At 44.2% G+C, this 16,239-nt stretch overlaps 2 protein-coding genes across 3 annotated transcripts in view; one reads left to right on the top strand and one right to left on the bottom strand.

The window, feature by feature from the left end:
• Positions 1-15,671, bottom strand: part of NEK11 (NIMA related kinase 11) — a 223,175-nt gene extending 207,504 nt beyond the window's left edge. Inside the window, exons 1-2 of one of the 2 annotated variants that reach the window (XM_019508841.1) lie at positions 15,457-15,671; positions 8,477-8,743 (exon numbers count right to left, since the gene is read on the bottom strand). In XM_019508841.1, the coding sequence (XP_019364386.1) occupies positions 8,477-8,646 (170 nt within the window). In that variant the 5' untranslated portion in view covers positions 8,647-8,743; positions 15,457-15,671. Of the gene's footprint in view, positions 1-8,476; positions 8,744-11,375; positions 11,839-15,456 lie in introns of those variants that run through there. The other variant, XM_019508840.1, reaches the window with a different exon arrangement.
• Positions 15,672-15,778: 107 nt separating this feature from the next.
• The window catches only part of ASTE1 (asteroid homolog 1 (Drosophila)), an 8,235-nt gene continuing 7,774 nt past the window's right edge, over positions 15,779-16,239 (top strand). Inside the window, exon 1 of the mRNA XM_019508844.1 lies at positions 15,779-16,215. Coding sequence (XP_019364389.1) covers positions 15,998-16,215 — 218 coding nt within the window. The 5' untranslated portion in view covers positions 15,779-15,997. The remainder of the gene's footprint in view (positions 16,216-16,239) is intronic.

The following is a 16,239-nucleotide window of genomic DNA, read 5'->3' as shown; positions in this document are numbered from 1 at the left end:
GGGGGGGGGGGGAGTTGTTCATTTTTAATGCCACCAAAGCTATCTATGGTCTGAGCACTCAGAGACCAACACCCTTGAAACCCAAGGATGGCAGAGACCTGATCAAAGAAAAAGAAGCCATCAATGCCCACTAGAAGGAGCATTTTGAAGATCTCAAATCAAGACTCTGTTGTTGACTAGAGTATTTTCAATTCCATCCAAGCAATACTCAGAAACTATCTCTCTCAGAATTCCACAAATTGAGGAAAGCCATTGAGCAGATGAAGAATAATAAGGCAATCTGGAGCAGATGGAATCCCTGCTGAAATCTTCAAGCAGGGGGGAGAAGAGCTTACATCACAGCTCCATGTCCTCATCTTAAGGATCTGAAATTATCAGATATCCCAGATGATCTCAGGGATGCTAGGATCATGACAATTTTCAAGAAAGACGACAGGTCTGACTGGAAATTACTGTCCATCACAAGAAAGATCATTGTGAGAACCCTCCTGAACCATCTCCTTTCACTTAATAGTTCCTCCTGGAATATCAGTGCAAGTTTAGGGCATTAAAAGGCACAACCAACATTTTTCCGTCACTGCTCACCAGATACAGGAAAAATACCAGGAACAATATAAATCCTTCTACATGGTGTTCTCTGACCTCATGAAAGCCTTTGACTCCATCAACCGAGAAATGCTGTGGAAGATCCTTCTGAGGTACAGATGCCCACTGAAATTTGTCATCATTCTTTGCCTGTTCCATGACAGTATGTAAGCAGTTGTTCTCAGTAACAGATCTACAATACAGCCCTTTCAAGTTAAGACAGGAGTTAAGCAAGGCTGCTTCATCGCTCCAGAGCTATTCTTGATATTCCTTGCTGCAATTCTATATCTGATCACCAACAAACTTCCAGTTAGAGTGAACCTAAACAACTGAATGGATGGTAAATTGTTTAATCTCAGGTGACTCTAAGCCAAAACCAAGACTACCTGTAACAGGGGGCCTGCTCTGAGCCGTTCTCACTGTGGCCCACCCACCTGTTTCTGGGTGAACTGCCCACCTTCTCACCCACCACGCCTTGTTGTTAATTGATTAATTAATGTTGATTAAGCAGGAGGCTGCCCATTTCTTGCCCCCAATGCCAGGGGGTGCTATCTGCAGCTCCATTCCTCCCCTACACCGCAGCCCAAGCCTCGCAGATAGCATCCAGATGTTACCCATATCACCGGCCCCTCACTGGGTCCCAGAATCCTACTAGTTGGACCCCACTTAGATCCTTCCATTCAGGCAGCCTATTCTGCCTTCATTCCCAGCTGCATATCTCCCTGAGCTGCTTCCCCCGTATGGGTGTGGTCCCCCTGGGACCTTCAGCTCTACTGGCCCTGGCCCACCTCCAGGCCAGTCGGAACCCCAGGCCCTCAGCTCTTGGGCTTTCCTCACGGTGGGCCCCTGGCCCTTTGACCCTTTCGGTCCTGGCCCCAGCTTGGACCAATTGGGGGATGTCAAGACAGGTTAAGAGTCTATGGCCCAACTCTCTCTCTCTGGGGTCCACCTTCTAGACCGTATAAAGGGGGTAACCCACCCAGTTGTAAGGGCTAGGGGTTAAGGTGCCCTGACCCACCTTTCACTGGGGTGGTAACTGGCCTGGCATTTCCTGGGGGCTCCCATGACACTGAGAGCCCCACCAAGCCACCCACTCCCAGCAGGGTGTAGTTTTAGGTCATGCCCAGGACCAAGAGCCTCCTGACCATCCCCTACAGCTCCTTCCTTACTACCTCCAGTTGATACCAGCAGCCCTGCAGCCAGGCGATGTTGTTGCCTCCTCCCAGGCAGCAAAATGCCCTGTTTATGTTTGGAGCCCTGAATCTAAAATGGCTGCCCTAATCAGGCACCTGCCGGCTGCTGTCTTCTAGCCCTTAAAGTGGCAGACACAAACAGTGTTCTGCCACACTACCCCAACCACAATCATCAAGCTCCAGTACTTTAATGATGCTGTAGTGCGTGCTAACTTGGAAGCAGATCTTCAGGCAATCATTGATGTCTTTTCCAAGGCATACAAGAAAATGTTTAATATTCAAAAGATTATGGTCTACTGTCAACAAGCTCTTAATGAGCAGTCTGTCACTCTGGTAATTCAGATTTACAGTGAGACTCTGAAGAATGTAGAGTATTTTCTGTACCTCGGAAGCCATCTCTCACAGAAAGCTGACATCAACAAAGAAATCGAGCATTGCCTCAAATGTGCAAGTTCAGCCTGCAGACACCTAAAGAAATGGGTGTTCAAAGATCAAGACATCATATTCAAAATCAAGTTAATGGTTTATCAAGCAGTAGTGATCCCTACCTTACTGTACAGAGCTGAAACGTGGACAACGTACTGGAGTGGGGACACCTCAAGTCACTGGAGGAGTACCAAAGTTGCCTGTGCAAGATCCTTCAAATCCAGTGGGAGAACAAACGCACCAACATTAGCATCCTCTCACCCTCTTCAGACCCACAGATAAGACAGTCATGGAAGATAATCATCCTTGACTGCAAGGGATTGCCAGTGATGATGATAGCAGGAATCTGGTGCTGACCTGAACATTTTTACATATGTGTTTTTTATACAAAATGAACCAAGTTAACATTATCTAAAGAGCCAATCACCTCTCCCCCAAGCCAAAATTAAACCCCAATGTCAGCTCTGAACAGGAGCCTTTGGGGCATAAAAAGGAATATTCAAGATGCCTGAAACTAGTTTCCTAGAAGCCTCTGCAAACTGTTCCAAGAGTCCACAAAAACAGGCTTAGGTAGTGTTATGTTAAATATTTCTCTAGGCTCTGTGCTTCATAACACACTAAGATATGCTTGATCAACAGCTGCTTCTACAGCTGAGATTCAGCTCTCCTTGGAAATCTGTAATCTCAGAGTTCATTTCTATGCTCTCCCACAGCGATTTAGACTGTTGCCAGGCATGACAAATGTTCCCTGAAAATCATTAGCAACTTGTAGTTGATTTCATGCTTTCTCTAATTCCTATATCTCACTAAGCCATGGATCAGCTATGAAGTAATAAAAATATAATGCTACTCCATGGAGGTCATTTTGGAGATTAAAAGACTCAGTACTTTTGATCCATCAAAATGCTCTGAAAGTATCACTAAGCTTGTTGAAATGACTAGAACAAAATAGGCTTATTTTTCCTTGTGCGTTTCTGAAGAAAATGTCTCCAAATGACCCAAAGGGAGTGCAACAGTTTACAGGTTTCCTTTCCAGTTTGAAATGCATGACAGAAAGACAGACAGAAATACTTTTATAAAGGTTTAAAGGAAAAAGGGGGTAACAATCCAACAAAAAACCCCCAAAATATAGCTCATGTGGGGGCCCTGATACAACAGACAGAGCCTGGGGCTTCCACCCACAAGGCCTGCCCTTGCAGTCTAAAAAGAAAAATATCCAGTGCAACATCAGCTTGCTGAGACCCATGCTGGTACCCCAGGAAGGGGCTAGCAGTATCACAGTGCAAGACTAAACGGCCACCCTTGGCACTGCAGAGCACCCCCTGAATTGCCCAACTTTCCTGGCAAGTGGGAACCATCTGCTGGAGGACAGCCTACTCAAGCTCCAGCGACAGGCATGTCCATACCAAAAACTGGAAGAGCTGCAGGGTGTCAGCTAAGCCAGCCCCGGCAAGATGGTTCCTGCAGCTCTTGAGGGTGGCCATCTTAGCCTAGCCAAGTAAGAAGTTGGCCAAGCAGATGATACCCAAATTGGCCACCCAGTATGGGAAGGAAACCAAGTAGGTGGCCTCTGACTGACAGACAGACTACTTTTTATAAGTTTATTAAGGAGAAAGGGGGTAACAATCCAACAAACTAATAAAACACTGCCCATGCAGGGACCCAGGTACAACAGACAGAGCCTGGGCCTTTGGCCCACAAGGCCTGCCCTCACAGTTGAAAAATAAAAAATCCAATACATCAGCCTGCTGAAACCCCTGCCTCTACCCTGGGAAAGGACTAGCAGTATCACAGCACAAGGACTAAATGGTCATCCTCAACACTGCAGACCACCCCCTGAAGTGCCCACTATGTCTGGAAGGCAGGCACTGTCCACTGGAGGACTTGCATGCTCGAACTCCAGTGACAGGTGCGAGAGAAAAAAAGAGAATGACAAATTCTCAATGCTACTTTCAAACTGGAAAAGAAATCACTTAGTGTACCATATACTGTATCTGTTGCATTCCACTCAGGTCATTTGGGGATTTTTCTTTTTAATGAAATGCACAAAGAAAAATAAATCTATTTTGTTTGCCAGTCATTTCAACAAGTTTAGTGGTGCTTCAAGAGCATTGATGGATCAAAAAAACTGAGTCTTTTAATCTCCAAAATTATATAAACATACACACGCTCACAATACAAATATATGTGGGTTGTGTATGTGTGTGTATATACCCACTCACCTATATGGTGGTTATACATAAAACTACTGTATGAAATAACCCTGAAAAAGGACACAATCTTAAATAACTAAATTCTACCCTGAAATATCATTTGAACTTTCATGTTAGCATTTATATGCAACAGGAGAAATTTATAGCAGTGCTAAATATTTTTTCATCTCTTGTATAATGAAACGATGGGCAGTTAAATGAGTCCACTATTAACAAGAGTTCGGCTGTGGTTAAGGAGAACAACCGCAGTACTCTTATGCCTCCATGTGGTACAAGAGTGAATTGCAGAACCATGTAATAAAGGCTGCTAAAAGCAGTAACTTTCTTAATTGCTAAATCCTATAAGTCAAAATAAGGAGTTAAAAAAGAAACAAAAAATAAAAACAGAGGATTTAATGACTAATTTATCTTATACAATCTTGTTAGTGTAACTATATCCAGCTCTGTCCTTTACAAAGAACAAGCAAAGAATACTGCAGTCAGTTGAAGATCCCTTTAAGTAATTGATGTATTTCTTAAAGAAATGTTTATAAAAAAATATCAATAACAACTGTGCTGCAGGTTATTTGCTGCTTATGCAGCAAGTATACAGCAGCAAATACAAGAACCGATTAAGACTTTCAGCTCTGTGTGTTGCCCCAAATTCTAGTCTCAATGCCAGCATTTAGCTCATGACAGCATAGTACAGTAAAAGCTTTGTCATCCAGCATGAGTGGGGTAAGGGGTTGCCTGTTATCTATAAATTCCAGCTATCTGAATAACCAGGACATGTGTAGCGGTGGGTGCCGCCACCCCTTCCCATACCCCGCCAGAGGAGCCGTGGCTCCGGCCCGTGCCCCGCCCCACCCCAGCTGTGCAGGACCTGGCAGGGCAGGCATGGGGGTCCCAGGGGCTCTAGCTCCTCCGGCCCAGCAGTGCAGCTGCAGCTGGCCCCACTTTGGTTCCCACCTCCAGGCCCCCCTGGGCAGTGCGGGACTGGGGAACTTCCAGTTACTAGAGTATTCTGGTTAGTAAAATGCCATTTAACACAGCTTTAACTGTAATGTCTAAAAGGTCCCAACACTTGGTATACATCATAACAGCTGCAAATAAAATCTATTCTTCATTACAATAAGCTAACCACAGTATTTCTTAAAGGGGAAAAAAAGAGTATGCAAAACATTTTTGATTTTTTTAAAAAGGGCACATTTCATGTCATTGAAATTTTTGCTGCCAACTATAGATGAACTTACCAGAAACACAAAGCATATTGACAAAAGCACACAGGTGAGGACAATAGAAAGAGAAACAACAGTCTCTGCTACGTATATTTATTAAATAATCACATCATGAATGTACAGTTTTACAGCAAAACACTGAGACAAACAACATACTAAGTTGCAGCTTACTTTCCTTTTTCATGCCCTTGTAACAAGGTATTTAGCAGAAATCACAAATTTGCTGGAATCTGACAGGGCTGCACCATGAGTGCTTCTGCTGTGGCCTCTAAGCCACCAACCGTGCACCTTAGCGCCCACGCTAGCCCAGTTGCCAGTTGTAACTTAAATCCTCAGAACATTAGCTCCTTAAATTTTTATTTATTATTTACATACAATTATAACATACTTGAATTGGAAAGAGAGAACACATTTTTTTATGTCCAAGTATAAATAGAAATAAAATACAACAAAACAGATGTCTAAATACATTGTGTGATTTCTGTGCACACAAAAGTCAAAGGCAAAACTCCTAACTGATTCAGGAGTGCTTGATCAGCAGGGATCTGGGTTTGCCATTTGCCACAGAAACACACAGATTTTCTCTTTTAAAGGAGAAAAACATGAGAAACTGTGGGTTTCCCCTTGCAGGCCGGCAGAGTCGGAGCCTGCAAGGGGCTATTTGGGACTGGGTGGAATAGGAGGAAGGCAATCAGGCAGAGTGCATGACATGCACATGGCAGACAGCAGTTCCCACAGCTCCCCACAGGTAAGTCGATGGGAGGGCATAGGCAATGCAGCAGGGTGGGGGGGAAGGGGCACAGGTGATGCATCGGACAGCCATGGGGGGGCAGGGAGGAACATGCCCAAACAGATCTCTGCACCCACAGGAGGCATGAAGCTGCAGTGTGGCTGGACTGGAACAGGCAAAAGCCACCTTTGTGGCCCAGTGGACAGGACCCAGCACAAGAGGGCAGAGTGGAGTGACAAGATTCATTGTTGCTGCTGTCGCTGCCAGGACCCCCATGCCAGCTGCACTCCCAGCAGCACAAGGGAGTAATGGACCAGGGGGACTGCACTGCCCTTGTCTCCTCCTGCCACCAGCCGCTTGCACACCAGGCTGTAGCTCTGCTGTGCCACCATGGCCAGGCTGCTGCCAACGTCATCCCTCATAGATTATAGTGTTGGAAGGGAGCACAACGGATCATTGTGTCTGATCCCCTGCCCCGGCAGGAAAGAGAACTGAGGTCAGATGACCCCAGCCAGGTAACTGTCAAGCCTCCTCTTGAAGACCTCCAAGTTAGATGATAGTACCACCTCTCTTGGAATCCCATTCCAGATTCTGGCCACCCTTACTGTAAAAATTTCTTCCTAATGTCTAACCTAAATCTACTCTCCACTAGTTTGCATCCATTATTCCTAGTTACTCCCTGGGGTGCTCTGGTAAATAGCGCATAACCAATTCCCTGCTGTCCTCCCTTGATAAACTTACAGGCAGCTACAAGGTCACCCCCTCAGCCGTCTCTTGTAAAGGCTGAAGAGATCCAGATCACTCAACATCCCCTCGTAGGGTCTTTCACAGAGGCCACTAATCATGCGAGTGGCCCTCCTGTGAACCCTCTCCAGATTCTCCATGTCTATCTTGAAGTGTGGCGCCAAAAACTGGACACAGTACTCCAACTGTGGCCTGACCAATGCGGCACAGAGGGGGAGCATCACCTCCCTTCATCTGTTGGTCCCACATCTGCTAATACATGACAAGGTGTGATTGGCCTTGTGGAGTTCATAGGCTCGTCTCTGGGAAGTGTTTGGTAAGTTTCCTTTGAGGACTGATCCTGAAACTTACCAAACACTTCCCAGAGACGATCCTATGAACTCCACTTCATCAACCTCCTCGATACTAAAAATCGTGGACTAAATATAAACATTGGATTTATGACACATTATAACCTGCCTGACATCTGACTCCCTAGGTATCTCTCCACTATTCATCCCCCTTCTCTCTCTTCCCCACCCCCAGCCTCTCTGTCACCCATTGTTTCCTCAATCTACATTTTCACTGACTACCTGTCTTGTATGCATACCAGCCCAGCCTCTGGCTTCTTTACTTTTCATTCCATCCAGGAAGAGCACATGCCAACTGCTGAAACTTCCTTAACCTGATGAAGGGTTTTTGAACCTGAAAGCTTGCTTAATAATTGCTTTCCAACTATTTAAGTTGGTCTAATAAAAGATATCAGATTCACCCAAAGAACCTCGTCTGCCTGTGTCCTTAGACCAACACTGCTACAACTTACACCCCTGTTAATACTCCTTGTCATTTCTTCTCAGAATGGCTCAAAATCATGTTGGTCAGAAAGGCAAAATACTCCCCTGTGCAGTTACCACAAACTCATATATAGCTTGAAAAAAAGCTTATATGTTAAGTAAGTGGTAAATAGTTTCTTGTCACTTTAACCCTGGGCATTTTTAAATTTTAGCAATTCAGTAGATATAATCTCTTCTAGTATCTGGAAGGCACTTAAATACTTTGAATTTAGGAAGCACTTGGATATGGAGATGAGGGCATCTAAATTAAAAATGACTTGAGTTTGAAGACTATAAAATACACTGACCAAAGACCTGTAAGCAGTAAAGTACCAAACTCAAGTGCTCAGTTCAGTGTTAAGGCTAAACTTATTTATAATTATCAATAAGGCTGGAGGAGGAAGGGGGCGGGGAATACCTCTGAATTTGGTTTTCTTAGTAATGAGGTAATGGTGAAAACAAAAATAAAACAAAAAAATAAGACAATTAGAAAAGAATTGTGGTCCAATTTTTAATAAATGCATTAAAAACTCATTTTTTTCTAATCCATACTTACAACTCTTCTCCTTGTTTTGCCTTCTTGTCTAAAACCAGATAGATTTTTCCAAAACTTCCACTGCCAAGCTTCTTCTGAAGAATGTACCTTCTGGCAATCAAGGTATCTGAGAAGGTGGAAATAGATCTGGAAACACTGACACGCTGAACAGCTTCTTGGAATTTCAGCATGGCTCCATGTAAGAGAGATTACATTTAAAAGTATCTTCCAAATTCAGGTCTCCTTAATAATGCTCCTGTGATTCCAGTGATATTCAAAAGAAAACACCTAGGCCAAAGAAACCCACAAAAACACTTAAATATTCAAGCTGTTAATTGTAATATATACCCAAAAGTGTCAACTTGCCACTTAAAACAAGTTAAATAGGCTCACTGCACATTAAGGCTTGGGTGGTAGATTTTAAGTTGAAACTTTAAAGATAGTACAAAAGGTGCACTGTCAGTTTAATAGGTGGGGATCTCTCTGCGGCTGTACAAAATAAATGCCTCGGCAAAACAGGGTAGTGGGGGATATGAAACAGAGATGTTCACTCATGCAGTTGTTAAAAAGATCACATAATATGTTTTTCAAGAACAAACATAATTGTGTGCTGCATACCAAAAATCCCTCTTGAGGTTTCAAATGGGTATGCTATTGTCCTTCACTTCCTGTCTTTAACTTACTAGTATTGCCATCACATTCCAGAACTAGCATCATTTCCCTGATGACCCATCCCCATCTTCTGATGCGCCTGCATTTCCCCACAGCTTGGTGTCATCCACAAACTTAACCATTGCACTTTCCAAGCCCTCATCCAAGTCATTGATAAAGATTTTAAAGAGCACAGGCCCAAGCATTGATTCCTGGGGGACACCACTGGAGAAGACCCTCCAGGATGCAGTCATCCCATCAGTTACAACTCTCTGGGATTGGCCTGAGAGTCAGTTGCCAACCCACCTCATTGCGGACTGGTCTAGGCCAGCACTCTCCAGTTTAAATGAGACAATCTCATGGGAAACAGAATCAAAGGCCTTGCTAAGATCTAAATGTAAATAACATTTTAAAAATATTTGTTTACCCTCCTCTAATTGTATCAGTTAAGCAATTAATGGATAACACAGCAGATCTAAACCCAGCCAGGGAGCACCTGTGAGGGAGCAGCTAATCACTTAACTGATGAGCCATTAGGCTGCTGGATGTTGTCCTCTGAAGCTCTAGGACCATACTAGTCCTCCTCTCCCCTCCCCTTCTGCTCACTTGTCCCTCCTTGCTGCTTTCTGATTCCTGCTGTGGACCATGCAGTTTCTCTCCCCAGCTTCCCTGCCAAACTGCATCCACCTGGAGTTAAGGATAACTGGTAAGCTAACTCCACTTATTGGTTAAATGATTAATCACTTTACCTTTCACATCACTAATTGAGTCTAGTCCCCTGCATCCACAGATAACAACTATCCAAAACACCCTAAAAACCATCCTTTTCAACACACTAAAATCATACAGCATATTACAAAGACAAAACCAAAAACACCCTACAGCTTCTTGCAAGCAAGAAACAGGGCAGACAAAAGCACTGCCAATATCTTCCCATTGCAATGGCAGATAAATTAATAGGCTAATTTATGTTCAGCTAAGGTTAATATATTTAAATCCACTTCTTTCAAGAAACCTTCCTCTCTCCCCTTTCTTCTTCTCACTAATAATCTCTTCTAAATCACTTTCTTGAGACTCATTTGTTTTTGTATTTCTTTTTTAAGCCCTAATTCTGCAAATTAATAACTAAAAAAGCACCCATCTGCTGACGTGATTTTCAACTGTAGAACAAGAATTACAGATTATAAACTATTTGAGATAAGATCCATGTTCCACTTCCCATTTCTAAAGCATCATTAATGTTCATAATGCCATATATTTTTTTCCATAATAAAGACCTTCAGGATCCTCTGAAGTGAAAAGAGTTAACATGATATCTTGTTAGCATTATAACTTCACATAGGAAACCAAAAAATGTCTTCAGGAAGGTAACCACCATTTAATTCATTAACAGCAGCATCAAAGTGTTTTGTGTATATAAAAATGTCATTTACTGGGTGAAGTGAAACAAGAATATTTAATTTTAAAGGCTGCATAATACAGAAAACTGTTGCTTGCAGCCACGTATCTAGCCATTCCAGCACCATAATAAGGATTATGATTCTGTATTTTATAACAATATTTTGCATGCATGAACCTATTGTAAACACCCATCTGCAGAAATGCTAGCATATTCTGTGCCAGTGGGTTTAACTTGGCATTGTTAGTATAGTATGAAACACAGCCAACTTCTAATTACTGTAAGTTATTTTCATAATGGTGCAAATGATGTACCATCTTTTCTTCTAAAAAGTTAAAACATTAAAAAGAACATTCCTTTGATTCTATATCCTCCTTCAAATACCAACCATGACAAAAAATTAGTTTTGTAACGCAAAATGTAAGCAAAGTACAATGGCTAAATAATCTACTATTTGTATAATTCCTAATCTGTTTTACAAAGCATGAAAGGACACTGTTTAGGTGGGCAGGAGAAAGAGAAAAAAAAAAAAGTAAAATGCTAAATTTCTGTCCCTATAAAATCTACATATTTTCAGTGAGTTTCTCTCTTGACAAGTCAATGTTTCTATGCTATTATTTTGTAAAATAAAGTCCTACGTGGAATATTTTTTGCAAAAGATGAATATTTAAAAATAATAAACAAACATACAGGAACGACAGAGAAAAGCCCAGAAACTCTCACGAGATTCAACAACATAACTCAGTTTCTCTCTCAAGTAACTGCATAGCCACCATTATTCTCTAAATGCTTCACAATTTTTCATGACACAGTTTTAGCTACTGGACTGGGACACATGATTGTACTTCCATTGCCACCTCTGCTACTCACCTGTTAGGTGCCCTAAAACAAGACACTCCACTTCTCTGTGGCTTGGTTTCTCATGCGTAAAATCAAAATAAAGATTCTTTCTTTGTAGAGTGCCTTGAAATCTACAGATGAAAAATGTTGTGGAAGACACCTACGAAGTACTTTAGTATAGTGTGCTAGTATCTACAGCCTCTTTGAGAAAAGCATGGTCTAGGGATCAGAACAAAAGACAAGTCTAAGTTTTCAACACAGCTAAGTTTTAAACAAACCTCTAACTTCTCTTTTGTCATGGGGTATGTCACAAGCTTTACCTCTGTTTCTCCATTTATAAAATTAAGCCAATATCTTTTCTTTACCTGCCTCCCTTGGGGCTGATGAATAATTAATGTATGAAAAACTGTTTTAAAATGAAAAAGTTCTGCTTTCATAGGTATCTCTTTCCTTCATAAAGAACACCCATAGAAACAGCTGGGAGCCAGGGAGAAGCCAGAAGCACTAGTAAACCACCAGCACCTGGCAGTCCATAGTTACACTACATCACTTCTAGATCACAATCAGCTTCTCGAGTATATTTTACGTGAATATACTTTAGCAAAGACTACTTGAGTGCCACAGAAATCTTCATAATTGTTATATTGTTCAGGTTGTGACACAGAAAGATGAGACAGTCAAAGCTTGCATGCAATCAGCAGCTTAATCTACTGTGACTTTCTGTCATCACCGCTTTCCGTGTATTCTGCACAAAGGCCAGATCATGACATACCCTAAAGCCGTTATAATGCCCTTCCTGTGGTGATCTAGGTAAGAGGGCAAAGAAGAGGTAAAATGTCTCTTCAGGGAATTCCACTAGGCAAGAATGGGGCCAGAATGTGTGCCCCTATAATTCCACCCTCACAGCTGTCAGGACCGGAGGCAGTAAGAGTTTGGTGAGGGAAAGAAGTGCCCAAAATATACTGCAAGGCAGTACACAGACATCCTGAACAATTCTAATCAATCCACAAGTCACAACTGCCCAGAATCAGGAAGATGTGAAGGGTGGCTCAAGTCCTCTGTCCATCATTTGCCCTCCACAAAATATGCTTTTTGTGCTGCACTTGATAAAATGAACATATGCATCCAGCACATAATTTCAGCCCTAAGCTTAAATTCCATTGGCTCTTAATCAGCGTTTTACACCAAGGCTTGAGGTATCCAAGCTTTGCTAGTAAGAACACAGGACTGAAAAGGAACTTCTGAGTTAGCCACTCCAATAATCATGCTATATAAATTCCCTTCACTTATGTATCAAGATCCATCTTAAATGTATTTAAGTTTCTTACTCCTCATTACACCTGTGGGAAGGTTGTTCCAGAACCTCGTTGCTGTAATGGTACAGAATTTTATTCTAATTTCTAACCTAAGCTTATTATGGAACTCATTTGTTCTTGGACCTCATCTGATACTTCCTAACACCATAAGCCATGCTTTCACTGGCGCCACTAGTGACAGTGACATAAAACAGCCCATCCCCTTCCAGTTCAAGAGGCAGCATGTGCTTAAGGGTACCACTGCCAGCCATGTTAAGTTTGCAGTGCAGACCTGGTCATATTTGCCCTTTTCAATTGCATCCTATCAACAGCTTAGTCACAATCTGTTGTCCACTAACATACCCATGGTTTTCTACTTTTTTTTCTCATTTCCAACTGACAAGCTTCCCATTTATAGCACAAGTCCCTAAGGGTATATCACCTTGCATATTACACTAGTAAATTTAATCCTGTTTCTATTACTCTAGTCCTCAACATCATTCATTTCTTCCCACATAATAGTCTGATCTTCCTCTGTATTGATAATATTTCTTAACTCTATATTATCGCCATTTCATTAGCATACTTCTACTACTTGTGCCAAGATCCTTAGTGAAAGTATCAAATAAAATTGGCTTCACGCTGAAAAAAATCCACTCAATTTCCTTTTCAGTGCAACTGACTGTCATCTTCCCTTTTTCTACTATTTTATCCTCCATATATTTCTGGTACTGATCCCCATATTCTCCATTTCAACTAGTAATTTTCCACATGACACTGCATCAAATGTTTTACTAAAGTCCAAAGACATTAGCTCCATGACTTTTGTCCTGTGAAAGAGTGAATTATCTTATTAAAGATATTAGATTAGGCTGGCATAATCTACCTGCAGTAAACCCATGGTGCCTGTCCCATTTATGAATTTAATTATTCTTTCCTTCAAAACTTATTCTGAAGTCTTGAATACTATTGAGATCAGATTAATGATTCTGCAATTGCCCAGATCATTTTTCTTTTCTTAAACATAGGCTTCTTTTTTTTCCTATGCTCAAGTCATATAATAAATCTTTCTACAATTTGAGGGATTAATTAAAAGCTCTTGCTACCATACTTGCAGTCTCTCATGTTAGTTCTTGCAGTACTTTGGGATACAGCTTAACAAGTCCCCACAGCCTGAGTCCACTAAACTCTTTGAATATTGCCTTTCCCCTGGCTAGAATAATTTCTACCTCTACACACTCATTCCTATTAGACTTTGATTCTGTGTTCTACAGTGTCCTCAAGGTGGAGACAAAGTTAGTTTTCACTCTGTATATGGATCACCTTTATTCTCCACCCCATCTTTACTATAGAACCCTATACTTATAATGTAACAATCCCATTTCTTCTTTCCTTGCTCTCTTCTTAGCTATATGGTTAAAGAAACTTTTATTGTTTGTTTTAATTTCTTTCACGACTGAACTTACTTTGATTGTGGCAAATCTCACTTTACCCCTGCACTTTCTGACCTCCACAACCAAGCTTTCTTTGCTGACCTTTTGTTATTTATACACGCTCTTTTTATTCATGACACCCCTTTTTTAGGTTCCTACTAAATCGATTTAGTAAGAGATGGCACTACAGCCATTTTGAGGTAAAGTGTTTTGCCCTCAATGCAGAGAAGAGGGGGTAGGAGGAGGAAAAAGAGAAGACTCCCAGCCTGCAGCCTACTTCCCACTGCTGAAAGACCTGCAACTTAAATGGCTCAAGGACTGGACTCTTCAATAACCTTGAGATCCATCCATGCGCTGTGGTAGGGGTCATCCTCTAATTGAGGGCTTGCCAACAACTAAACCTATTTGGGCTTGAGGCCTACAAGTCTTACTTACAAGATTTTTTCCTCCTTTTGTTGGGATGAAAGTCCCAGGGTGCCTATGTGACTTAGCGTCTCGTTATTGCACAGTTATTTTGAGTGGCTCCTGGAGCATTTAACACCTGAAACTGGTTTTAAGTGCTTGTTATGTGGCTCAAAGTTAAGCTATTCCAGGGCAAGATTATCCCTGATCTGTGCTACCCAGCTTGTGGTACACTAAAGTGTAGCCACTCTAGACCAGCATTTCTCAACCTGTGGGTCATGACCCAAGCGTGGGTCACAAGAGTATATGAAAGGGTCGTAGACAAGCTTTAAAAATGGGTTCTCCTTTAGAAGAGAAAAACATGGGAAACTGTAGCCTTTCTGTTGTAGGCTGGCAGAGTTCCAGCCCCTCCAGCTTGCAAGAGGTTGCTTGGGGCCCCCCGTGCCTCACACACACCCACCCCCTGCCCCACACACTGGGAGTGGGGCACAGCAGGACTGAGGGGCATTGGGTCAGGACTGGCCATGGGTCCTCATACAAAAAAGGTTGAGAACCACAGCTCTAGACTACACCTTAGTATAAACACCCCACTGGGCCACACCTCCTACTGGGCCACATCAAGGCCCCTACTCCCCCCCAAGCCCCTTCTTGCTGCACCCCCCCTCCTCCCTGCTTACCAAGTGGCTGCCTGCGCCATCCGTCCTGGGAGAACAAGCAGGGGAGGGTTAACCTGTCTGCATAGCCACCAAGGCCACTGGTGCTGCTCTCTAGGCAGGCTCAGCCTGGAGAAGAGCAGCAGCCCTGGGCAGGCAGATTAACCCTTCCCTGCCTGTGCCCCTCGTACAGGCAAGCCAGGGAGCCAGAAACAGGCAGGGGTGTGGAGATGGGACAGGGGCGTCTCACCTTTCAGTCCCTCGGCGCCTGCTCCACAACCGAGCTCCCACTAACACGCATCACCCCCAGCCTCCCCGGACCACTTACCTGGCACGGCCCCGTCCCGGGCTCGGCGAGGCCCCGTGGGGAAGTGGGAGGGGTCTCAGCCCAGCCGGCTGTCAAGGCTCCCGCCCGCCCTGTGTTTGGGCTCCGTTGCTAGGAAACGCCGCGCGCAGCCCGACGGGAAATGAACGCTCGGGCCGAGCCACTGGGAAGCCAGCCCGGCTGATCACGCGACGAAAGCGGGAAAGCCGTTGCTGTGGGAGCTAGCCAAGGTCACATGACGTAGCCCGGCGCGTCCGAGCCCTGGTAACTTCCGCTGCCCTGCGAGCGGGCTCCTTTGCTGCGCCCCCCGCCCCCGCCCCCCGAAAATAGAGCCCGGGGCAGGTGGGAACCCGCCGGAAGGACGGGGCGCTCCGCGGGCGGGGTCGGGACAGCGACTGACAAAACCAAACTGCTCCTCCCGCTTCCCTACTCGGAGCTCGCTGACGTCACAGCCTCGCACTTGCGCACCAGTGCGCGAGTAGGGCCGTGTCCCCCGCGGTTTGCGCGCAGCCCCCCAGTGCGAGCCCGGCCGCCCCCTCAACCCATGGGCATCCCCGGGCTGACGCGCTACGTGGAGGAACACGGCGAGTTCTTCACGGCGCTGCACCTGCGCGACGCGCGCCTCGTCATCGACGGCAGCAGCCTGTACCACCGCCTGTGGCTGGAGGGCGGCCTGGACGCGGCGCGCGGCGGCGACTACGAGGCGCTGGCGGGGGAGGCGCGCGGCTTCTTCGCGGCCCTGCGCACCTGCCGCCTGCGTGCGCACGTGGTGCTGGACGGCGGCCG

The sequence above is a fragment of the Gavialis gangeticus genome, unplaced genomic scaffold (assembly GCF_001723915.1).
Source record: "Gavialis gangeticus isolate Ggan-Ray unplaced genomic scaffold, GavGan_comp1, whole genome shotgun sequence".
Taxonomy (NCBI): domain Eukaryota; kingdom Metazoa; phylum Chordata; order Crocodylia; family Gavialidae; genus Gavialis; species Gavialis gangeticus.
Note: the sequence above shows the minus strand (reverse complement) of the source record. Positions and strands in the feature narration are given on the sequence as shown.